This window comes from Pituophis catenifer, unplaced genomic scaffold (genome assembly GCF_029215685.1).
Source record: "Pituophis catenifer annectens isolate HBS135680 unplaced genomic scaffold, rPitCat1.0.hap2 SCAF_10, whole genome shotgun sequence".
In the NCBI taxonomy this organism is placed as follows: Eukaryota; Metazoa; Chordata; class Lepidosauria; order Squamata; family Colubridae; genus Pituophis; species Pituophis catenifer.
Window position 1 is genome coordinate 21,358,301 of NW_027256890.1, and position 25,199 is coordinate 21,383,499.

Genomic DNA, 25,199 nt, shown 5'->3' on the forward strand with positions numbered 1-25,199 from the left:
TATTATATTCAAGCGCAGGATGATGGTCCCGTTAACCAGGTTAGTTCTAAACTCGTGGGGAATTTGGGAGTTGAAGTCCACAGGTCTTAAAAGTTGCCAAAGTTGGACATCCTTGGATTAAAAGCCATTGTTTAAATTTTAAAGTGTCTTTCCAAAACAAGGGAGAAATAGCTATTTTAGTTCACCCGTCCATACTGGGTTTTCTTCGGAACGACAATAAGTTTACGAAAGTTTTAAAAAAGGGAGAGTCCGCCTCCACAAATCTTTGTAAGAAGATTCTCCATTTATTCCTCTTTTCTTTCCTTTTGCAAACTTCGCTCCACCCATTCAGGTCAATGCTGAAGGAGAAATTTCCCACCGAAAAATGCTGCAGGATTTCCACGGGCCGATCTGCGGAAGGCGATGAAAAGCGGGGTTCGGGGGCGAGACCACCCCACGTTGCAGGCGTCTCCGCAAGGCTGCGTTGAAAATCCAGTGTGGGCTTGGCGCACAAGGACGGTGTGATTTGCGGGCTGGCATCCTCCTTCCCTTTCCCTTAGAGGTCGCTCCCCAAATATCCCGTGCTGGGGGGTCTCCGTAGAGCGGTCGTCCTACTCAACGTTGGGCCTGGGTAGCTGTGCTATGAATTGGTTGCTGAGACTTGCCTGCGTTACCCTGGTCTGCAGCAGCCTTGCTGAAGGTAAGCTGGTTTCCTAGACGGGAAAGGGGGGCTGGGGATTCGCCCGGGGACCCCCGTTGAAACGGAGAATAAAAGTTCCATGGTTCGAGATTGAAACCTGGTGAATATATTGGAGAACATTTAACTAAAATGAAAGGAATGAGAAAGGAATTGGGCGAAAGAGGCTATAATATTGATAATTGTCAAAGGATCAGCATTATTATTAACTGGAATGAATGGAAAGATGCCATTACAAAGATTAATCAAGTGCCCACTCCTCAACGCACAGTGGATCATGTATGCAGAATTTTAACCGAAGAAGAGGCATTTATGCTTGCCACACCACATTTGAGAGTATACACCATGGAAGACAAGATCCAGTCACCTCTAATTAATTACAGTTTCCCCAGGGGGGCAACGAAGCTGATTCACGCTTCGACAGGGTCAACGCAAAGTCCCCTTGTAACCTCTCAGCTCTGTGCTTTGCCAGTAACATGCGGGTAATTCTTAAAACAGAAGCCCCTTAGAGAGGAATTGGGACACTATTTTGGTCCAAAAGCAAGCTCAGGGAGGCCTCCAAAAGTGAGGTAGAAAAACAGAAGCTCCCTTTTCCCCTCGAAGGAATTTTGACAATAATTTGATTCAGAAAGCAGATTCAGATAGTGAGGAGGTTGGGGAGGAACATGGGCCAATCCTGGAGTCTGGGGAAGGCTCTGACGAGGGCTCTGTGTCGGAGGCAGAGAGGGGGTCAGGGCCGTCTGACAGTTATCAGCTGCCTTCGGAGTCGGACATCAGTGAGACAGAGGAACAGCTGGAGCCTGTTCCCAGTGTGCCCATGGGCAGAGCTGCCAGACGAAGGGAAAAGCTAAAGAACAAGGGTCGACTCAGGAGTAAAGCCACAGGTGGACGATGAATGGCCCATCCCAGAGGGAATAAAAGCGGAGCGAAAGGGGAAGGGGAGTTTGCAGGAGACAATTCGTTCACTTAATTGGTTCTCCGAGACGCCTTGCTAAGTTTTGAAGATATCGACCTGGCAGCTCTCCAAACCAGATAAGGTCTGTGACTGTAAATTCTCCCTTGAAAGACTTTGCTGGGTGTGAATGAGAAGAATTCACCGTAACTTAATAAAAATTGTGTTTTTTTTATCGGGACAAGGAATCTGCTTCATGGGAAGCCTAGGTCAGAACAGCAAGCTCAGGGCAGCCTCCAAAAACGAGGCAGAAAAACGGACGCCTCAAAAAGGCTGGGCTTCAGACGGGCTAATCGTCCTTCCTCTCAATTTTATTCCCAGCAGGTAACAGCAAAGCAGAACCTCGCACAGTGGTCGGCCGCAAAGGAGAGAGCGCCCTCCTGCGCTGCAACCTGCTGAAGCCGGACGAGACCAGCCCCCCACTCTACGTCATTGAGTGGGTGCGATTCGGTTTCTTGCTTCCTATCTTCATCAAATTCGGGCTGTATTCCCCGCGGGTGGATCCGGACTACGTTGGTGAGTGAGTTGTGGCGGACGTTCAACGGGGAAAGCTTTCCCCTGGTTTGGGATGGGTGGCACAGCCTGGGACGACACCTGAATCTTTGTCCTGAATCATCAGTTTAGTTTTAATATTATTTTAATAATATCTGTTTTAGAGGGGACAGACACTTGTCTGGAATTTTATAGGATCTCTTGCTTGAACAGGGGGTTGGTCTAGAGGGGTCAGCAACCTGTGGCTCTGGAGCCGCATGTGGCTCTTTTCCTCCTCTGCTGCGGCTCCCTGTCACTCAAAATGTGCAACACCCGCCGGCACACGATTTATTGAGCTTTTCAACCCCCGGTAGGCCAACCGTGGATAAATCCAAGAAAAGGAAAGTTTCAGAAGAAAACAGAATGTTTAATTCGACTACATGTGCTAGTTTTGTGGCCGCTCAAGAAATAAGTCAGGCACGGGAAGGGTTTTGTGGCTCCCGGTGTTTTCTTTTCTGTGGGAAACGGGTCCAAATGGCTCTTTGAGTGTTTAAGGTTGAAGACCCGTAGTCTAAACACTCAAAAGAGCCATTTGGACCCATTTCCCACAGAAAAGAAAACATCGGGAGCCACAAAACCTGGGTGGGCGTGGCCAAATTGACATCACTCACTCCCACCAGTCACATGACCTCCCCCTAGCCACACCTGCCCAGCTAGTCGTTAGGGTGGAGAACCGGTTGTTAAAAAACACCATTAACCACAAAACCCTTTTGACATCTCTCTGTCCCTCCCTCCCCTCTCTCTCTCTCTCTCCCCCCCCTCCCCCCCCCCCGTATTTCTCTGTCTCTGCCCTGGCTTCTCCATCCCCCGCTGTCCCCTTACCTTCTCAGGCCAGGCAAGGAGTGACTGGGAGGGGAGGGCGAGGGGCAGGGCCAGCCAGTGATGGGATCACCCAACAGGGAGCCACAGCAGAGGGCCCAAAGAGCCACATGTGGCTCCGGAGCCGCAGATTGCTGATGCCCGGTCTAGACCAGGGGTCTCTAACCTTGGCAACTTTTAAGACTTGTGGACTTCAACTCCCAGAATTCCCCAGCCAGGTTGTTTTTTTTCCCCCACTTTGCTGAAGTCAAGATATATTATGCTTAACTGCATACCCACCATCTATTAAGAAAGTTACCCTGCATGACTGACTGACAGGAATTCTGGGAGTTGAAGTCCACAAGTCTTAAAGTTGCCAAGGTTGGAGACCCCCTGGTCTATCTAGAAGACCTCCAAGGTGCCTTCCGAATCCTGTTAAACCGGTAGCCCCCCGACCAAAATTTATGTTGCTGAGCAAGACCATGGTTAAGTGAGTTTTGCCCCGTTTTAACGACCTTCCTTGCCACAGTTGTTAAGCGAATGACGGCTCTTATTAAGTCAGTCACACGGTTGTTAGGGGAATCTGGCTTCCCTGTTGACTTTGCTTGTCCGAAGGTCGCAAAAGGAGATGACGTGACACACCAGGACACCGCAACAGTCATAAATGTGAGTCAGTTGCCAAGCATCTGAACTTTAGATCACGGGGAGACTGCAAATGTTGTAACTGTTCTAAGTCACTTTTTTCAGTGCCGTTGCAACTTTGAATGGTCACTCAATGAATGGTTGCAAGTCGAGGACTATTTGTATCTAAACTTTGACACCTTGTGGAAATGCCACCACAAGTTTGGAACTAAACTGGTTAAGATAGGGGTGTTTTAATTAGTGGGCCAAATCTATTTAATATGTCTTTTAACTTGTTTTTAAATTTTATATTATATTTAATTTTATTTATGGCTGTTCACCGCCCTGAGTCCTTCGGGAGTAGGGTGGTATATAAATTTAAATTTTTATATATATATATATATATATATATATTGGAACCATCATTGTGTCCAGGAGAAAAAGCATTTAATTCCACCGTTTCTTTTCATCTCCAAAACAAATCACTTGATGAACTGTTGGTAAATCAAGAATTAATCCGTATTCTATGTTCAATAATGTTCTTTTAATTCTGATCAAATGGTTACAGACGATCCTAGCTTCCCTTTTTTTTGATTTTAGAAACAAAAGAACATTCTTTCTGGCTTCCTTCTGAAACTCCCATCGTAAACTTATTTAGCCATAATAAAGCAATTTAGTCGGGTTCGTGTTCGGAGAGCGAGAAGCTAAAGTTCAGGCAGGCTACGCCTCTTTGTTTCCAATTGCAAATTTCAGAAACCCTCCGATAGCACCATTAAAATTATTCAAACGGTGCCTTACGGACGGATAAAAAAAAATATCACACGTTTTTAATTCGATCGGATTGCAATTTCGATTGATCTCTCTCTTTTTTTTTAAGGGCTGCGGTAACCCTGACGTTTGAGAATCTTGCAAAAGGGAAAAGGATGTTTAATATATAGACATTGGACTGGGCTCGCCCAGGAAGGTGTGTTTGTGTTTGCAGACAGGTGTTGGCAGTTTGGTCCTTATTTATCTATAGCGATGGCAAGATTGATTTAAGGGCGATGGAGCTGCAGGGCGTGTTTGTTTTGAGAAGTAGAGAAACCCAAGCGAAGAAGTATAAAATAGTCTTTAAAGTCAGGTCTGCAGCTGCCGGTTTGCTCCCCTTTTCCTGTTTCTTACAGGAATTGTGTAATATAATGAAAAGACTAGGGGTGACGTGATAGCAGTCTTATAATATTTGGGGGGGGGGGGCTGCCACAAAGAAGAGAGGGGCTCAACCACTTTTCCAAAGCACCCGAAGGCAGGATAAGAAGCAACGGATGGAAACTCATCAAGGAGAGAAGCAACCTAGAACGAAGGAGAAATTTCCTGACACTGAGAACAATTAGTCAGTGGAACGACTTGCCACTAGAAGTTGTGTGTATGTTCCAACACTGGAAGTTTTTAAGAAGAGACCAGGCCAGGGGTCGGCAACCTTAAACCCTCAAAGAGCCACAAAGGTCCTAAACGGAAGTCCCCTGTTCGATTCTGGAGCTGACCGGAAGTCTGGTTCCCCCACCATAGAGTCTCCTCCTAATGTCCTTTTCCCTCTACCTGTCCTAACAAAAAGCCCTATCCATTGTGGAGCCGACTGGAAAGTCCGCTCCTTGCCATAGAGTCTCCTCCTGGCACGCCATGCTTCTCCGCCCCACAACCGGAAGCTCCTCTCAAAATTGTGGTGCCGACCAGGGACAGGGAGCCGCAGCAGAGGGATGAAAGAGCCACATGCGGCTCCAGAGCAGCAGGTTGCTGACTTCTGGACTAGGCAGTCAACTATACCTCAAGAGCAAATGAGAGATTGCATGCATCCTTGGGTGCTAATTAGGAATGGGGGGGGGGGGGGACCTGATAACAGTCTTGGAATATTTGAGGGGCTGCCATAAAGAAGAGGGAGTCAAGCTATTCTCCAAAGCACCCGAAGGCAGGACAAGAAGCAACGGATGGAAACTAACCAAGGAGAGAAGCAACCTGGAACTAAGGAGAAATTTCAGGACAATTAGAACAATTAATCAGTGGAACAACTTGCCACCAGAAGTCGTGGATGCTCCATCACTGGAGGCTTTTAAGAAGAGAATGGATAGCCACCTGTCTGAAATGGCATAGGGTTTCCTGCCTGAGCAGGGGGTTGGACTAGAAGACCTCCAAGGTCCCATCCAACTCTTGTTTTTTCTTGTTAATGCACCTCCTTGGAGGCTGATCTGAACAGTAAGATAATGCCGAAGTTGGTATCTGGGTAGAAGAATCGGCTTCAAGTTTGGAAGACAAGAATCCGATGGGGAAGGTTTCTGTGCGGCGATGCAAAAAAACTGGACAAATGTACAACATTCAGCTGTTGAAACTACAAACCAAAGTGTCAGCGTCCCAGCACTGACATATATAAAGAGGGGAGAAGCTTGAACTTTTGCCTACTAAATCCCTTTGAAGATTCTGTCTCCTCGGAGATGGGAGGGGGGGGAGACATTCCTGTGATCTGACGAAGAAGAGATCAGGAAAGTGACTTGGAAGATAGCCAATGAGAAGCAGAGAATTGGGGATCGGAAAGGGAGGGATTGGACGGCAAAGGTCAGTACTGACCGTGAAAGAGCCAGGATCAGATCGCTGTGCTCAAATAAAGAGAAAATTTCCTTAAAGATCGGCAGTCTGGAAATTCATTTATTTTGAGATCGCATCGAAACCTGGCACAAAGTTTCTGCACTTTCGCATCTTTTAAGATGGGTGGACTTCAACTCCCAGGATTCCCCATCTAGCAATGCTTGCTTTGCAACTTTTGAGATGGGTGGACGTCGCTTCCCAGAATTCCCCAGCCAGCATGAATCCTGGGAGTTGAAGTCCACGGAACTTAAAAGTTGTTGAATTTGATTGTGATGGAGACTCAGAACAAGTTCTTGCATCTTTCTTTTTTTTCACCCTCCGGTGAAAAAAAAGGGTGGTAGTGGGCTTGTGGGAAATCCCAGCAGAATGTTCCAGAGTTTTCCGTGAATGTTCCATCTTCTTCTTCTTTTTTTTTTCCCCTTCAATTATATCGATTTATAACCATCGTTGGTTGTTTTTCAGAAATTAAACCCTTTCCTGTTCGGGAAATAAACTTTTTTGAGAAAGCCCCAAAGTTGATTCTCAAATGAGTTGGGAAATTTCATAGGTTCTACAAGGAAAAGAAGAAGAAGGGGAAAAAAAGGATTTTTCCAGCATTCTCCGGAACATTCCGGCATTCTCCAGAACGTTCTTTTTTCTTTTGTTTTTTTTATAAAAATTTGTAATTTTATTAGAATACATATTAGACATTTACATAACATACAACATATAAATAACTTATATTTAAGCATTGTTTCATAGTGGTCTTCCAGTTATTACTTTATTCTTCTTCCCCTTTATCTTAATCTTTTACTCCATCTTCTTCCCCTCCTTTTCCTTTCCCCCCCTCTTTTTTTCTCTTTTTCCCCTATAGAGAACTATACATTTTATCTATCTCTTTACTATTATACATTTCTACCTTCATATTATATACATTTTTATTCCACTCCACACATTTGATACATCTCTATTTTGTACTTCTATTTTTCTCTTCTGATAGTTATTGTTCTTTATTGTTAGTCTTAAACCAGTTATACCATTTATTCCACATTCTATAATAATCTGTCTCTTCTTTTTCCTTAATTTCTTTTGTTAATCTGTCCATCTCAGCGCATTCTAAGATCTTATCTATTAGTTCTTCCTCCGTTGGGGTTCTTTCCTGTTTCCAGTTTTTTGCATACGTTATTCGTGCTGCTGTTAAGATGTGTAGCATCAAATATTTTATTTCTTTGGAATATGGTTTTGTAAAAATTCCTAACAAGAATGTTTCTGGCTTCTTTTCTATTTGTCATTCTGTTATTTGTTCTATCCATTTCTTAATATTTGACCAAAATTTTTTTGCTGCCGGACACTTCCACCATAGCTGATAATATGTTCCTTGAGATTTCTTACATTTCCAACAGATAGAACGTTCTTTTTTTTCAGGTCCTAGAATTTTGTGTCATTTTTTGGGAAAGCTTCTTGGGCGTTGTGTAGTGGTGATGGACCAATGTGACACAAAATTTGCTTCAGAAAACCTCTTGGGTGGTGACGATGGCCCCAAAGATGCCGTTTGGTCTTTTTTTCCCCCCTCTTTTTTCCCCTCCCCTCCTTCTTTATCCCCTCTTGTGTTCTTTTCTTGGCTTCCTTTTTTCCGGGTCAGGGATTTTTAAGAGGCAGTCTCTGCCCAATTGTCTGGCCAACCTTTTGAACTTTTTTCTTCTCTTAAACAACCGAGGGTGGGAATCCTTCTCAGGATTGTGAGCTCCTGCGGACTTGCTCAGACCGGTTGCCTATGAATATCTGGAAATTGTCTTCCTTTAATTGCTGCCTGCTTTTTTTTTTTTTCCCTTCGCATTCTCAAATACCTGACAATTTGGTTTGGCCAACCCCGAAATCTAAGGCTTAAACAGGGGGTTTATGAAGCCAGACACGAGCTCATGGTTTGCAAGGGAAGGAAGCAGGCAGGCGGGGAATCTGGAAAATTCAGATTATAGCTTAGAGCTGGCTTCTCTTCAGAGAGATTTGTCAGGGGTCCCTTGAAAATCCTAAACTAAGTTAGTTGGAGATTCAGTCTTTAGTGATTTTTTTTTCCTGTCTGTCTGTTTGTCTTCTTTCTCTCCCTTCCTCCCTTCCTTCCTCCCTCCCTTCCATCTTCCTTCCCTTCCATTCCTCCCTCCCTCCTATCTTCCTTCCTTCCACCCTCCCATCTTCCTTCCTTCTTTCCTTCCTCCCTCCCTCCTGTCTTCCTTCCCCTCCATTCCTCCCTCCCTTCCTTCCTCCCTCCCTTCCATCTTCCTTCCATTCCTCCCTCCCTCCCATCTTCCTTCTTTCTTTCCTTCCTCCCTCCCTCCTGTCTTCCTTCCCCTCCATTCCCCCTCCCTCCCTTCCTTCCTCCCTCCCTCCCATCTTCCTTCCCTTCCATTCCTCCCTCCTATCTTCCTTCTTCCCTCCCTCCCATCTTCCTTCCTTCTTTCCTTCCTCCCTCCCTCCCTCCCATCTTCCTTCCTCCCTCCCATCTTCCTTCCCTTCCATTCCTCCCTCCTATCTTCCTTCTTCCCTCCCTCCCATCTTCCTTCCTTCTTTCCTTCCTCCCTCCCTCCCTCCCATCTTCCTTCCTCCCTATCATCTTCCTTCCCTTCCATTCCTCCCTCCTATCTTCCTTCCTTCCTCCCTCCCATCTTCCTTCCTTCTTTTCTTCCTTCCTATGCAAACTTCCTTCCCCTCCCTTTCTTTCTTGTTTGCTTCCTTCCTTCTCCCTCCCCTTCCTTCCTTTTCTCATCCATTCCTTCCTTCCTCCTTCTCCATTTTCCTTCCTTCCTTCTTCCATTCATTCTTTCCCTCAATTCCTTCCTTTCTCTTTCTTTCTTTCTTTCTTTCTTTCTTTCTTTCTTTCTTTCTCTTTCTTCTTCCCTTTTCCTTCTTTTTTTTTCTTTCTCTCTCTCTCTCTCTCTCTCTCTCTCTCTCTCTCTCTCTCTCTCTTTATTTATTTCTCCCACTCAAACCATGTGATTCTTGATCTGGATTCAAAATAAGGGGGGGGGAACCCACCATATAACAAGAAACAAATATAGTATAAAAATCCAATTAAAAAAGTAACACAATTGCTACATAACAAGAAACCAATACAACATAAGAAAAATAAATTTAAAAAAGGAACAAACTTGCCACCTAACAAGAAACTAAATACAATGTAAGGAAACAAAAAAGGAGAGGGAAAAAAACCCACCATATAATTAGAAACAAATACAACACATAATTACCAATCAATAACAACATGCCAATAAGTAATAAGTAATATAAACAACTGATCTGCTCACATGTTGGTAATATTGTCAGGGCTGTAGAGCCCTGAATAGCTGGAAATAATCCACTTTTATTTGTCCAACTGTCTGTTTCCTAGGAATCGGCATGCAAAGATACGAGAATATTAAATCTTGGCTTGCAATTCAGGCTACTGTATAAACAAGAGGTGTTGGGTTTGATAAGCTGGCTGGCAGCAAGCAGATAGGATAAAATTAAAAACTCATTGGCCTCTTTTTGTTTGTTCTCCGTTGCCTGTATACACACAAGTGGCTACACACCCTCAAAATCAGGTCATAATTCATCGGGATAGCTGCAGTTTACAGAACTTGCTCCCTCGCCTGGCCTCCAAATTGGCTTCCTTGGTTTTGAATTCTTTTAAAGCCGCGTTTCTTGAAACCTGGAGCGCTTGAAGACGAGTGGACTTCAACTCCCAGAATTCCCCAGAGTTGAAGAATTCTGGGAGTTGAAGTCCACGCATTTTAAAGCCCGCACGTGAAAAAACAGTGAAAAAAACACTGTTTTAAAAAAAAGAAACATATTCCACATATTCTGCCTTGCAAAAACCACTGTTTCCCCCCACCTCATGGTTTACGTTCGGGGGCAAGGGAAAATCTGTAGGCTCCGTAGCGCAAAGCTTTCCTGGCAACGGGACTGAGGATTCGAATGGAGGACCACTTGGTCATAGCTGCACCCATTAGGCCCGTGATGGCGAACAGGTGGCCCGCGGAGCCATATCTGGGCACGCGAGTATTGCCCTAGTTCAGCTCCAGCAAGCATGCGCGCGCCGGCCATCTGATTTTCAGGCCTTCCGGGCCCACCAGAAGTTGGGAAATGGGCTGTTTCCGGCCTCCAGGGGGTTGAGGAAGGCTGTTTTTGCCCTCCCCAGGCTCCTAGAATGCCTCTGGAGCCTGGGGAGGGCAAAAAACAGGCCTACCGGGCTCACCGTGCCAAAAGCGGGGGGAATGTGGGTGGGGTGGGGTGGGGTGGGGGGCATTGAATTATGGGGTAAGCTTTACTAACAGATTGCTTTAGCTGCAGAGGGGGTCTGCAGTCATGCCCTTTGAAATTTTATTTTATTTATGATGCGGCCCATCTCAACGATTCTGGGCGGCCATCTTGTAACTACAGGAAAGGTTTAGCCACCATACCTTCAAAATCAGGTCATTGGTCGCTCTTGGAGGGAGTCGGTCGTAACTGTAAACGGTTGCTAAACTTTTAGTTGTAAGTCAAGGGCTAACACTGCTTGGAGACTGAGAGGCAACGGGAGCTTTTGATTAACGAAATCATTCGGTTTCCTCATTTCGTGGTGCAGGTGGCCTGGAGGTGGAGCTCTCGCCTCACAATCAGGAGGCTGTGAGTTCAGTGCTAGGTAGAGGCGGATATTTCTGTCTCTTGGGCACGATGAGAATATATCTGCCGAACAAAACTCCGCATCGGCAACAGGAAGGGCATCTGGCCAGTAAAACACTCAGCTTCGTTCAGTTGCCCAGACTCCACCCCACGAGGGATTATGGGGTCATTAAAAGATGATGATGAGTGGTGCATAGCCTAGAGATGGAATTCTCCCCTCACAATCGGGAGGCTGTGAGTTCGATCCTAAGTATAGGTGGATATTTCTCTCTCTTGGGCACGATGAGAATATATCTGCCGAACAAAACTCCGCATTGGTGACAGGAAGGGCATCCGGCCAGTAAAACACTCTGCTAGCTGCATTCAGTTGACCAGACTCCACCCCCCCACAAGGGATGATAGGGTCGTTAAAATGATGATTCTGTTTCCTCGTTTTACGACGCAGGTCGTGTACGAATCCAAGCCGGGGCTTCCCTACAGATTGACCAGCTGCGTGCCGAGGACCAGGGCTGGTACGAATGCCGGGTATTGTTCCTCAACCGCCCCAACAACGATGATGAATTTCAGAATGGCACCTGGACTCAACTCATTGTGAATTGTAAGTCTTGAATGTCCTTTCCCCCCCCCCCCCCCCCCGATCAAAGTCTTTCTGGGCTCAGTCAGTAAGTGGGGAAAAAATTCAATAGAACCGTGGTCGTGCCTCTCTTCTGGTAGTCCTCAGTTTACAACCACAATTGGAAGCAAAATTTCCATCGTTAAGTGAACTGTGTCCGTGCGAGGACAAGCTGTTAAGTCCCTTTTGGGGGGGGGGGGCATTGTAACTTCGAACGGTCACAAATTGAATGTTCATCAGTCATGGACTATCTGTATTTTTATTTATTTTATTTTTTTGGTAAAGAAAAGGACATTGTCCTGTGGAACTCACTGACACAAGATGGAGAGCCCTCTGTCCGTTTTCATGACTTTTTTTTTTTTTTTTTGGAAAAGGATGGGAAAAATTGGCGGACGTTAAGCCTGAACTTAATAGATTTTACGTCTCGCCAGATCAGGAGGATAAATTTCCTGGATGCAAGTCTGCTTCATTCACAGCCGGTTACTGAAATTCCACCTGACCTGATTCAATTTCTGAGGTTGCAAAATTCTTTGCCCCTTGGAAAGAAATTTATGTTATTTTGAGGGAGGGGGCAATTAGAAAGGTCTCCACATTTTATCTTGACCTTGTTTTTATCAACGAGGGGAGCCGGCACATAATACTCCCTTCCATAACTTTTTTTTTTTTTTTTTTGCTTTGATTTATATGCCGCCCTTCTCCGGAGACTCAGGGCGGCTTACAGTGCGTTAAGCAATAGCCTTCATACTTTTGTATATTTATACAAAGTCAGCTTATTGCCCCCAAAAAACTGGGTCCTCATTTTACCTACCTTTGAAAGGATGGAAGGCTGAGTCAACCTTGAGCCTGGTGAGATTTGAACTTGCAGTAATTGCAAGCAGCAGATGTTAATAACAGTGCTTTAGTCCACTGTACTATCAGGCTCGCTTTGGAACAAGTTTCCTACTTCGGAAAATTTTACCCATTTTATTTTCTTCTTGCCTTTGCAAAAATATATATACAGTAGTGGCCAAACTTGTGGAAACCTTTTGGGAAAAGTATATTTTCTAAAACTAATAACACCACTTTTTTCTCTTTTTTTTTTTTGGAGTAGTACCATAAAATGATATATCAATGGGAAGATAATTTAATCAAGAATGTAATGCAATCACTTTTATGAAGGATTTGCTATTAGAATAGCCGTTACAGTATAAAGAAGGAAAGTGAAACACGTGGAAAAAAACGAGATAGACAAAAATGATCACCATAGAAAAAACAAGATCTGCAAAAATTATCCCCATATCAGTTAATACTTAGTTGGGTAACCTTCAGCATGAATGACGGCCTTACAACGTCTTCCCATGGAGTGAACCAAGTCTTTGAGTTCTGTAGCTGTTCTCATGTGAAACCAAGATTGAATGATGGCTTCTATTAACTGGGTTTGATTGCTGGGTGGCTTCTGACTCACAAGTTTCTTTAGTCAGCTCCATAAATTTCCAATTGGGTGAAGGTCTGGGCTATTCCCAGGCCATTCCAGCAGTGGAATAGGATTATCTTGAAACTCCAAAAAAAAAGTGGTGTTATTAGCCAGCAAACCTCAAAAAATACACTTTTCCCAAAAGGTTTTCCACAATTTGGGCCACGACTGACCGTTTTCGTCTTTCGAAGCAGACTAGAAAGGGATTTAGCAAAGATTGTGACCATCTCACACCCACACAGAGACACACAACGCATGTTGATCCCAACAATCTCTTGCCCTACAAATGTCGTTCTTTCTTAGCTGACGAGTGACCTCACCTGCCACTCCCATCTGCCGTCTTGCTTTGAACATAATCCGGTGTCTCGTAGGTTGCTGTTTTGCTAAACCTCCCGCTGTAATCTCCTTCCTGGTTAATTGTCGCTTTGTGGATGGCCTGCCTTGAACAGAGGGAGGCGGAGGGGAAAACCCTTTTAGTGGGTGGGCGACAGCCTTGGATTAAAATCTTCCACGAAGCAGAAGAATCTCACGGAGGCTGTTGATTCTGACCAGCAGGATGTATTTTCTTAAAACTGAATTTAAATGCTGGGAGAACCTTCCCTGCAGGCCCCCGACAAATCAAAACAGCCCACATTTTCTTCAGAATCCCCCTCCCCCAAATAGGGAATATCTCAATGAAAATAATCAGGTGACTGTCAAAAGAGTTCCTGGTTTATAATCATCCTTAAAACCCTTCAGGTAGATGTTCTGATCTAGGCTTTCCCTGCAGCACGACGCCGAGTCCTCGTCCCGATAAACCCCTTTTTATTTAATTTATTTATTGCTTATTTATTGGTTCGATTTATATGCCGCCCTTCTCCGGAGACTCAGGGCAGCTTACAATGCGTTAAGCAATAGCCTTCATACTTTTGTATATACCTGCTTAGTAGGGCTTTCGCCCCCCCCCCCCAGCGGTGTTTTTTTTTATATACAAAGTCAGCTTATTGCCCCCACAATCCGGGTCCTCATTTTACCTACCTCGGAAGGATGGAAGGCTGAGTCAACCTTGAGCCTGGTGAGATTTGAACTTGCAGTAATTGCAGGCAGCTGGTGTTACTTAACAGCACTTTAGTCTGCTGCGCCACCAAGGCTCATTTGAATTGACAGTGAACTCCTCTCCAGCAAAGTCTTTCTTCTCCCACAGTCTCTCCCACAGTCTTGCCCACCCAAGAACCAGGCAGAGAACCCCTTGCTAAAATTTTTGAAGCCCTCCCCCAAAATTTGGGATTTTGAGCGGCACAGAGGGAAGACTGGCGCGCGCGTGCGAGAGAGAGAGAGAGACAGAAATGAAAGAATGGAGCGTGGGAATCTTGAAACCGTAGCTTCTATGGTTTTCTCAATTTTGTCTTGCAGCTCCCCCCGTCTTCCAGAAGACCCCACCAGCTTTGATAGAGATCCAGGACCAAAAATCTGTGACCCTCTCTTGTTCGGCTACCGGCAACCCACCGCCACTCGTCTCTTGGAAGAGAAACAGCCAAACCATTGATAATGGCAATGAAATACAGGTATGTTGTTTTTGGCATGTCTGTTACAGCAGAGGTCCCCAACCTCCCAAGCTGTGGCCCACAACCGGGCTGCGGCCTGTTCAGAACCGGGCCATGGAAATAGCAGGCTCGCGCGAGCGGCGGGACTCTCCCCTTCCCCACCACCACCACCAGTCTTCCAAGCTGGAAAGGTTGGGGAGATCACTCTGTTTACCTGGATTGAACAGCCTAATTGAATATTTCCAGTGGTCTGTTAAATACAGAAGTCCTTGGCATCCGTTTAGAAAATGGCACACAGGTTGTCCTCGACTTAACAACTACAGTGGTGATTAGAATTTCCAGTGCTAAACAAGGAAGCTGTTAAGTGAGTCTATGTGGGTACCTGACCTGCCGCATCCGAAGTCCGTTAAATGGAGATCCGTTAAATCAGAATGTTGTGTTAAATCAGAGCGTTATTCCACCCAGTGGCCTGAAGATTGGGTTGTCTTCAGCAGGAACAAGGAAGTTATTAATTGAATCTATGGTGGGTACCTGTCCTGTCAGATCCGAAATCCGTTAAATGGAGATCCGTTAAATTAGAATGTGTTAAATCAGAGCGTTGTTCCGCACAGTGGCCTGAAGATTGGGTTGTCTTCAGCAGGATACAGGTCAACCTAAATCCATGTTTTGTTTGGTTTGGTTTTTTCCAGGTGAAAAATGGGACTCTCTTCATCGCTAGAGTTGAACGGACCTCTGCTGGCCTGTACTCCTGCCACGCCACCAATCAAGAGGGCGCTCTTATTCACACAACCCGCCTCCTCGTCCAAGGTAGGTCGTTTCTGACCTGGAGAGGCTAATAAACCGAAAGAGGAATCATACAATCAGTCGGAAGGGACTTTAAGGGTTGATCATGATCATGGTGATTTGCAGCACCAAGAAACATCTGGAGCATCGTAGGAATTGACTTGTAAGTGGCTAGCATTGTGGATAGCGCTAGAGGCTGTCCTCAACTTACGACCTTTTTATTTAATGACCGAAGTCGGCGACTCTCCTCTGTTCTGCTCAATTTTCTGCAAAAAAAATTACGAGTTTTCTGTCCTCCCGTTTCTGCCAGGGCCACCAGTGATCGTGGTCCCTCCTAAGGACGTCACGGTCAACCTCAGCCAAGATGCCTTTTTCGCTTGCCGAGCTGAAGCCTATCCTGCCAACCTCACCTACAGCTGGTTTCAGGGCGGCAACAACGTCTTCCACCTCAGGTAAGTTTGGAGACCACCCTGACCTAGAATGACAACACAGCTGTCTCTCCATGTTTCTTCGTTTGACTTCCTTTTTCCTTCCTGGCCTCCAGTCATCTCCGGTCACGGATTCAAATCCTGGTGGATGGAAGCCTTTTGGTACAGAAAACGACCCCGGAGGATTCGGGAAAATATACTTGCATTCCCAGCAATGGGCTTCGGAAATCGCCCTCGGCTTCCGCCTTCCTTACAGTTCTGTGTAAGTGCTGCTTCATTACGATTGCATCTTCGTGGGAGTCACAGGAGCTCACCCCGTTATGTGGCACTAGGGATTCGAACCGCTGAACTGCCGACCTTTCGATCGACCAGCTCAGCGTCTTAGCCACTGAGCCACTGAATTCCTTTCCCTCTTGTGCTGCCACCTAGATCCTTTTCGGCTTCTTGGTCCACCCCTTGGCCTCACAATCCCCAAGGATTCCACAACCCTAAGCCCCTCCTTCGTTACCGCCCCTAGACCTTCTAGCTTCCCTTCCCGGTGCCCTGATCTCGCCATCCCACCGTTGACACCCAGCTGTCCTCCACCTGACAGATCCAGCTCAAGTCGCTAAGATGCCTCCAGAGACCTTTCTGCCCATCGGCATGCAAGGCATAATCCGGTGCCCCAGCAGAGCCAACCCTCCCCTGCTCTCGGTCAGCTGGCTCAAAGACGGGCAACCACTGGAGATTGGCAAGGTATGTTTTGGAAAGCTGAGGGCACCCCCTGCCCCCCAGCTTTGTTGGGTGTTTTCTCCCATTCTTTTTCTGTGGCCCGCCAACGAAGCTAGCAGCAGATTCGGACAGTGAGGAGGTTGGGGAGGAATGTGGGCCAGTCCTGGAGTCTGGGGAAGGCTCTGATGAGGGCTCTGCATCAGAGGCAGAGATGGGGCCAGGGCCGTCTGACAGTTATCAGCTGCCTTCAGAGTCAGACATCACTGAGGCAGACAAACAGCTGGAGCCTGTTCCCAGTGTGTGCATGCACAGAGTTGCCAGGTGAAGGGAAAAGCTAAAGAACAAGGGTCCACTCAGGAGTAAAGCCACAGGTGGACGATGAATGGCCCCTCCCAGAGGGAATATGTTTAATATGTTTTTAAATTGCTTTTAAATTTTTGCATTTTATGTTTTTACTTTTGGCTGTTCACCGGGCCTGGCAGCTCTCCAAGCCAGATAAGGTCTGTGACTGTAAATTCTCCCTTGAAAGACTTGGCTAGATGTGAATGAGAGGAATTCACAATAACTTAATCAATTTTTGTCGGGACAAGGAGTCTGCTTTGTGCTCTTGGGAACGCCTAAGTCGGAACAGCCCCTGCGTTCTCCCTTTCTGCAGTTCCCAGGTTGGTCCCTGAAAACCGATGGGACGATTATCATCGCCACGAGCAACGATGACGCCCTGGGCGTGTATGCTTGTACTCCGTACAACAGTTTTGGAACGGCTGGTATTTCGGCACCCACACGGGCCCTCCTCAAAGTGAGTAAGAAATTCAGGAAGCAGGACAAAATGAACTCTCCATAAAACATTCCAGGCGTTTCCATCTCTTGTAGTGCCGGCAAAGATCTAGATCGCTCAACTTTAGCAACTTTTAAGACGGGTGGATTTCAACTCCCATTTAAGCCATCTATCGGCAATTTTAGGGGCTTTTCTGCAAAATGTTATGAAATGTTCTACTGCCCTGGTTAGACCGTACTTTGGAACACCCACATCCAGTTTTGGTCACTGCATTATACAAAAAAAGTTGTTGAGATACTAGAAAAGAGTGCAGAGAAGAGCAAGACAAATGAAAAAAGATTTGGAGGTTCAATCATAACGCTGAACGGTTGTGGGAAACAGGAACTTGGTATGTCTAGTTTAACAAAGAGAAGGACTAGGGGTGTGATATGATAGAAGTAGAATAGAACAGAATAACAGAGTTGGAAGGGACCTTGGAGGTCTTCTAGTCCAACCCCCTGCTTAGGCAGGAAACCTTACACCACTTCAGACAAATGGTTATCCAACCTCTTCTTAAAAACTTCCAGTGTTGGAGCATTCACAACTTCTGGTGGCAAGCAGTTCCACTGATGAATTGTTCTCACTTTCAGGAAATTCCTCCTTAGTTCTAAGTTGCCTCTCTCCTTGATTAGTTTCCACCCATGGCTTCTTGTCCTGCCCTCAGGTGCTTTGGAGAATAGCGTTTCAATATTTGAGGGGCTGCCCCAGAGAAGAGGGGGGGGGGTCAACCCGTTCTCCAAAGCACCTGAAGGCAGGACAAGAAGAAATAGGTGGAAACTTACCAAGGAGTGAAGCCGCTTAGAAATAAGGAGGAATTTCCTGTCAGTGAGAACAAGTAAATCAGCGGAAAGGTTTGCCTGCAGAAGTTGTGGGATGCTCCCATCACTGGTGGTTTTTAAGAGATCGGACAGCCACTTGGCTGAAATGGTATAAGACAGGGGTGTCAAACTCACGGCGGTGTCACATGACGTATCGGGGCATTTTCCTCCTTTGCTAAACCGGGCGTGGGTGTGGCCAACACAGTGACGGATTCGGCCCATGGGCCGAGAGTTTACCAGCCCTGGTATAGGGTCTCCTGGTTGAGCAGGGGCTGGACTAGAAGACCTCCAAGGTCCCTTCCGACTCTGTTGTTCTGTATTAACGGTGGTGTGTGTTTTCGGTGGTATTCTATTTTGCAGGACCCTCCCACATTCACCCTTCGGCCCAAAGAGGAATATTTCCAGGAGGTGGGCCGGGAGCTGTTAATTCCATGCCTGGCCCAAGGAGATCCCATCCCTATCACCTCTTGGACAAAAGTGAGTCGCAGTCCGGTTTTGCATGAACCGGACGATTCCTGATAGATTCAGCAGCTGCATTTTTTGTTTTTAAAGTTAACCGTTTGAGATTGCCTGTTGCATGCCAAACCTACTCTTCAGCTCTCAAAGCAGAATATAAAAACTTGGGGTGGGGTGGGGGAGGAAATATCACTTAATGACCGCTTTGCAGAGCGACAGAGTTGTCGGTCCCCGATTCGGGGGTGTTAAGTGAGGACTTGCTTGTATGTGACACGATTGAGTCGCTTTGTTTGTTTGCTGTCCTGCTGCACAGGTGGGGAGCAAGACCTTGGCCAACGTGCAGGTGGACACAAATGGCAGCCTGAACCTGCGGCCCCTGACGAAGGAACAGCACGGTTTGTGGGAATGCGCCGCCAACAACGGCGTGGCCAGGGTTAGTGCCACCACCACTGTCCATGTGTTGGGTGAGTTCTTAACTCAAGAGGGCAGGGTGTCAGGGGTCCCTAATAGCCTATCAAAAAGTGTTTGTTAGGGACCTTCTCAAAAAATGTTAGGGGCCCTCTCAAAAAGTGTTTGTTAGGGGCCCTATCAAAAAGTGTTTGTTAGGGACCCTCTCAAAAAGTGTTTGTTAGGGGCCCTATCAAAAAGTGTTAGGGGCCCTCTCAAAAAGTGTTTGTTAGTGGCCCTATCAAAAAGTGTTTGTTAGGGGCCCTCTCAAAAAGTGTTTGTTAGGGGCCCTGTCAAAAAGTGTTTGTTAGGGACCCTCTCAAAAAGTGTTTGTTAGGGGCCCTATCAAAAAGTGTTTGTTAGGGGCCCTCTCAAAAAGTGTTTGTTAGGGGCCCTATCAAAAAGTGTTTGTTAGGGACCCTCTCAAAAAGTGTTTGTTAGGGGCCCTCTCAAAAAGTGTTTGTTAGGGGCCCTGTCAAAAAGTGTTCGTTAGGGACCCTCTCAAAAAGTGTTTGTTAGGGGCCCTCTCAAAAAGTGTTTGTTAGGGACCCTCTCAAAAAGTGTTTGTTAGGGGCCCTATCAAAAAGTGTTCGTTAGGGGCCCTCTCAAAAAGTGTTTGTTAGGGGCCCTATCAAAAAGTGTTTGTTAGGGACCCTCTCAAAAAGTGTTTGTTAGGGGCCCTATCAAAAAGTGTTAGGGGCCCTCTCAAAAAGTGTTTGTTAGTGGCCCTATCAAAAAGTGTTTGTTAGGGGCCCTCTCAAAAAGTGTTTGTTAGGGGCCCTCTCAAAAAGTGTTTGTTAGGGGCCCTGTCAAAAAGTGTTCGTTAGGGACCCTCTCAAAAAGTGTTTGTTAGGGGCCCTATCAAAAAGTGTTAGGGGCCCTCTCAAAAAGTGTTTGTTAGGGGCCCTCTCAAAAAGTGTTCGTTAGGGACCCTCTCAAAAAGTGTTTGTTAGGGGCCCTATCAAAAAGTGTTAGGGGCCCTCTCAAAAAGTGTTTGTTAGGGGCCCTCTCAAAAAGTGTTTGTTAGTGGCCCTATCAAAAAGTGTTTGTTAGGGGCCCTCTCAAAAAGTGTTTGTTAGGGGCCCTCTCAAAAAGTGTTCGTTAGGGACCCTCTCAAAAAGCATTTCAGCTGAACGACGCAGCGATGACACTTTTCGTGAGGAACCGTCGTGTTCGGCCAACAGCTTGACTAGGTACATTTTTCCTCTTAATGTCCTCCGTGGTCGCCAAAGAGAACGGGACTCTCGTTCTGGTGTCCGCTGTGATTTGGAAGCATGTGTGGTCCTCGACTTAACGACCACGGTTGAGCCCCAAGTTTCCACAGCTAACTGAGGACAGCGCTTCAGTGAGTTTTGCCCCGTTTTATGGCCTTTCTCATCGCAAGTTGTTAAGCGAATCACTGCGGTTGTTAAGTTAAGACATAATGGGCAGGCTCGATTACGGTCGTTAAGTCGAGGTCTTCTTAGCCATACATCAGAGTCTACAACGGCAGGAAAACTCTGGATAAGTTCTAAGAGACATCTGATCGCTTTAGTCATACTTCATTGTGCCGGATGCTGTGATTTTTATTTTTAAATGCCAGTCAGGGAGGTAGTAAGAGAGTTATTTGTTTGTTTATTTGTTTATTTATTTGTAAAAAAAAAGGCAACCAAGCAAATCTGATAAAAATTTGATTCATAAAAAAACCTGCCCTAAATTCACTCTACAGTTTCTCAATTGATCCCAAACCAATGCACAACACAACAAAAACCTCGATCAAAAGGGGAATCATGTTTTCCCGGGATGCTGCAACCGTCATAAATACTAGTCAGTTGCCGAGCCTCTGGATTTTGATCACGTTATCCTGGGGATGCTGCCAAGGTCACAACTGTGAATAAACAGGCATAAGTCCCTTTTTCCGTTGTAACTTCGAACTATGGTTGTAAGTCAAGAACTGCCTGTCGTAAATTTGTACCCCAAATTCTGTCTGGCGAAATCACGCCCTGAAATCTCTTCATTGATGTCCTTCCGCTGAATCGAGTTAAATTAATGCAGCTCTTTTTCTCCTCCCTCACATCAGGTACCAGCCCCCACGCCGCAGTCAACGTCTCCGTGTGGCCCCTACGACAAGCAGTCAATGTAACCTGGGACCCCGGGTTCGATGGAGGTTATTTCCAGAGGTTCAGCATCTGGTACACGCCAATGTAGGTCTATGGAGCCATTCTTCTCAGCTGTCCTATTTCCCTTTTTCCCCTCTCTCTTTCCGTCAATATTCAAAATACTTTCCGGATGCTTCGTCCCAAAATTTGTCTGTATTTCTGTTGTATGAAATTTCACCCCTCTGTTTTAAGCTGGCATTCTGGAGGCTTCCGTGTTGTTTTTTGTTTCAAATTTTTTAATTAAATTATAAAACAGTGATGGCTAACCTTTTTTCTCGTCGTGTGCCAATAGGATGCGCATGTGCCAGATCCATAATGCAATGCGCGGGGGCCCTGCGCATGCATGCACGACCTCCTCCATGCTCCCCCGTGAATGCGCACGTAACTCCCCATGCCCCCCACGAAGTTCAGGAACGGTTTCCATGTGGAAACAAAAGCCCTTACGTTCTTTTCTTCAGTCGAAGTAGTCAATGTTGCCATTTCCACCAACTTCTGCAACCATTCTTCCAGAGGTGGTATTCAGCCAGTTCGTACCAGTCCAAGCGAACCCGTAGTGGAAATCGCGAGCTCTATTGCTGTCCTATTTAGGCAAGTTTTTGAAGCCGGGTGCGTGCGCGAAAGGCGCACGCGTGAGCAAAGCACATGCACGGAAGGCCGGGCGCATGCACGAAGGTGACGCTTGTGAGCGAAGCACACACGCGAGCGCACTCACATTTTTGGTGCTGGGCCAACCGATAGGTAAATTATATGAATCCCTCTGCTGCATTCTTCCCATGGTAGGAATCGAAGTGTCCTTCCGTAACAGACATTGTTTGTTTTCAACCGTAGATTGAGATGCCTGAACCGGCCCCACCATGACTGGGCTTCGTTGCCGGTGCCTGTGGGGGCTTCCCACATCCTGGTGGAGAACCTCCGGCCAGATACGAGCTACCAATTCAGCGTTTTGGCTCAGAACAAACTCGGCAGTGGTCCGTTCAGCGAAATCATTTCCATCGCGCCTCTGGGTGAGAAGCTTATATAACCGCTTCGCTCGGGATGAGAGGCTGTGTTTTTTTCCGAATCCCAGGGTTCCGGTCAGGGGTAAAATCCTCCGCGGATTGCCACCGGTTTGCTTCCCGTGCATGCGCAGTGGTGAAATGTAAAATTTGTTACGACCAATTCTGTGGGCGTGGCTTGGTGGGGGTGGGGTGGGTAATGTGACTGAGTGGGCGTGGCCAACTTTTTTTTTTTTATAAACTTTTAAAAGCATTTTTTTCTACAACCTCTCTGGCCGAAGCGATTGTAAAAAAAAAAAAATGCTTTTAAAAGCCTCTGACGATCCCAGCTGAGTTGCCTGATCATCAGAGGCTTTTTTTTTTTTTTTTACTTTTAAAAGCATTTTTTCGGCCGAAGAGGTTGTAGAAAAAATGCTTTTAAAAGTTAAAAAAAAGCCTCTGATGATCACGCAGCTTAGCTGGGCATGGTGGTGGGGGGGGGGGGGTGGCAGGGATTTTTGCTACCGGTTCTCCAAACCACCCGCCTCCATTGCTACCGGATAGGGCGAAACCGGAAGAGCAACGGGAGACAGCTTCCGTGCCCAGGGAGATGGCTCTACGTGCCACTTTCTGCCTGCGTGCCATAGGTTCACCATCATGGACTTAAGAAGATCAAAGCAACCTGCGTCCTTCCTCAAGGCAACCCTCCTGTTCTCTTCTTCCATTTTCAGGGGTCTCCACTCAGACTGTGCTCCCCGTCCTTCCAACCACAGCCTCCCTGGTCTTCCTTCCCCCACCCCAGTTCCTGAGATCCAACGAGACCACGCGTGGGGTCCTCCTCCTGTGGGAACCTCCGCTCCACGATCCTTCAGCCTTGATGGGATATTCCCTGGAGCTGCGCCAGAACCGGGGGAAGTGGGAGGTCCTGAGTGGGTCCATTCCCAGCTCCGAGACCCAATTCCTGGTGCCTGGACTCATCAAGGTGAGTCTGGTCCCAGTTGTAGCTTTCCAAACCCCTGGAGAAACCTCAGCCCAGAATGGTGTGGTTTGCACGGAGAAAAGTGTATTACTCAGCACTGAGCGTTTCTCAGTTTTGGCAACTTGAAACTGTGTGGACTTCAGCTCCCAGAATTCCTGTGGCTGGCTGGGGGATTCTGGGAGTTGAAGTCCACCCCTCTTAAAGCATGCTGTTTAGGGAATTCTGGGAGCTGAGGTTCATCCATCTTAAAGCATGCTGTTTAGGGAATTCTGGGAGTTGAGGTTCATCCATCTTAAAGCATGCTGGCTGGGGAATTCTGGGAGTTGAAGTCCATCTGTCTTAAACCATGGTGGCTGGGGGATTCTGGGAGTGGAAATCCACCCATTTTAAAGCATTGCTGGCTGGGGGATTCTGGGAGTGGAAGTCCACCCATTTTAAAGCATTGCTGGCTGGGGGATTCTGGGAGTTGGAGTCCACCCATCTTAAAGCATAATGTTGAGGGAATTCTGGGAGTTGAGGTTCATCCATCTTAAAGCATTGCTGGCTGGGGGATTCTGGGAGTGGAAGTCCACCCATCTTAAAGCATTGCTGGCTGGGGGACTCTGGGAGTGGAAGTCCACCCATCTTAAAGTATGCTGGCTGGGGGATTCTGGGAGTTGGAGTCCACTCCTCTTAAAGTTTCTAAGGTTGAGAATATTAATAAAACTTCAAAACGAGAATGTTTTATCCAGTTCTGCTGGATAGATTCCTCCAAAGTTTATTTTTATTTGCATACATAATGCCTTGGTCTGTTGCTTGCTTATCATGGTCAGATAGCATGTGCTTTGGCGGGCGGACCTAATGTCCATCGTCTAATTCTTCCCCGTTCCAACACAGGATACCTTCTATGAGTTCCGCCTGATGGCCTTTGCCGGTAGCTACATCAGTTACCCCAGTAATGTAGTCAATGTTTCAACCACAGGTAAGTCTCACAATTTCTGGCAAATGGTGGGCTAGTCAATCTTGATAGCTCGCCAAGGATGCGATTCAACCTGATTGAATTGTCATTGAGAATTGAATCTAAAAATCGTGTTTCTTAATCCTGGCAACTTTCAGAGAAGTGGACTTCAATTCCCAGGATTCCCCAACCAGCCACCATGCTGGCTGGGGGATTCTGGGATTCGAAGCCCACCCACCTTAAAGCATGCTGGCTGAGGAATTCTGGGAGATGAAGTCCACCCACCTTAAAGCATGTTGGCTGGGGGATTCTGGGAGATGAAGTCCACCCATCTGAAAGCATGATGGCTGGGGGATTCTGGGAGTTGAAGTCCACCCATCTTGAAGCATGCTGGCTGGGGAATTCTGGGAGTTGAAGTCCACCCATCTTAAAGCATGCTGGCTGGGGGATTCTGGGAGCTCGTATCTGAAAGTTTTTAGGGTTGAGAAACACTGTTCTAAAAGAACCTCGTCTGGCCTATTGGAATAGGAGTAATTCTTCATTTTCCTAAATCTCTGAACAGAAATGTTAACAGTTTCTGAGTAGATTAGCTCAGAAAATTTTATCCCTCTCTTTATTTTTTTTAATCCTACTCCTGCCTTGTTTACAATAATTAACCTCTTTTTTTGGTGTAGCTTTGCCTCCAATCCTAAGTTTCGTCATAGGACATATAACTTCAGTAATGCTTCCGTTATTTAATATTTTATACCATTGATAACACTTTAGTTATCAATTTATTAAATAGGCTGAGAGCTTAGGCGAGAAATAGCCTGAATGAATGTCAAACAAGCTTCGTATGTTGTATGAATTCTACATATATAATTCTGAAGCCGAAGCTCAAATACTTTGGATACCTAATGAGAAGTGGGTAAATGAAGACTCAATCATCCAGGCCAAAAGTATCGAAAAAGGTTAAGTCATGGCAGCTGGACCAAAGTTGGTTAATCAGAGACATTTCGTTAACTCATCCAAGTAACTTCATCAGTCAAAATATTAAAAAAAAAAAAAATGGCAGAAAGTCGTTGGAATGTACTAACACTTGCCAACAATTCTCTTGAGTGTGCCTAGCTAATTTTTTATTTTGACTGATGAAGTTAGTTGGGTGAGTAACAAAAACATCTCAGATTAACAAAATTTGGGCCATAATTGAACCTTTTTAGATACAGAAGAGAAGAGAAGAGAAAATGGGGTAGAGTAGAAAATAGAAGAGAAGAGAGAAGAGAAAATGGGGTAGAGAAGAAAATAGAGAAGAGAAGAGAAGAGAAGAGAAGAGAAGAGAAG

At 46.1% G+C, this 25,199-nt stretch overlaps 1 protein-coding gene across 1 annotated transcript in view; it reads left to right on the top strand.

Annotated features, from left to right (window-relative positions):
- The first annotated feature begins 542 nt into the window (after positions 1-542).
- IGSF9 (immunoglobulin superfamily member 9) overlaps positions 543-25,199 on the top strand; it is a 32,714-nt gene continuing 8,057 nt past the window's right edge. The window contains exons 1-15 of the mRNA XM_070950669.1: positions 543-679; positions 1,950-2,144; positions 11,251-11,403; positions 14,264-14,415; positions 15,084-15,201; positions 15,488-15,629; positions 15,722-15,867; positions 16,198-16,340; positions 16,972-17,112; positions 18,309-18,425; positions 18,718-18,868; positions 20,911-21,034; positions 21,818-21,993; positions 22,695-22,945; positions 23,819-23,903. Of these exons, the coding sequence (XP_070806770.1) occupies positions 622-679; positions 1,950-2,144; positions 11,251-11,403; positions 14,264-14,415; positions 15,084-15,201; positions 15,488-15,629; positions 15,722-15,867; positions 16,198-16,340; positions 16,972-17,112; positions 18,309-18,425; positions 18,718-18,868; positions 20,911-21,034; positions 21,818-21,993; positions 22,695-22,945; positions 23,819-23,903 (2,152 nt within the window). The 5' untranslated portion in view covers positions 543-621. The remainder of the gene's footprint in view (positions 680-1,949; positions 2,145-11,250; positions 11,404-14,263; positions 14,416-15,083; positions 15,202-15,487; positions 15,630-15,721; positions 15,868-16,197; positions 16,341-16,971; positions 17,113-18,308; positions 18,426-18,717; positions 18,869-20,910; positions 21,035-21,817; positions 21,994-22,694; positions 22,946-23,818; positions 23,904-25,199) is intronic.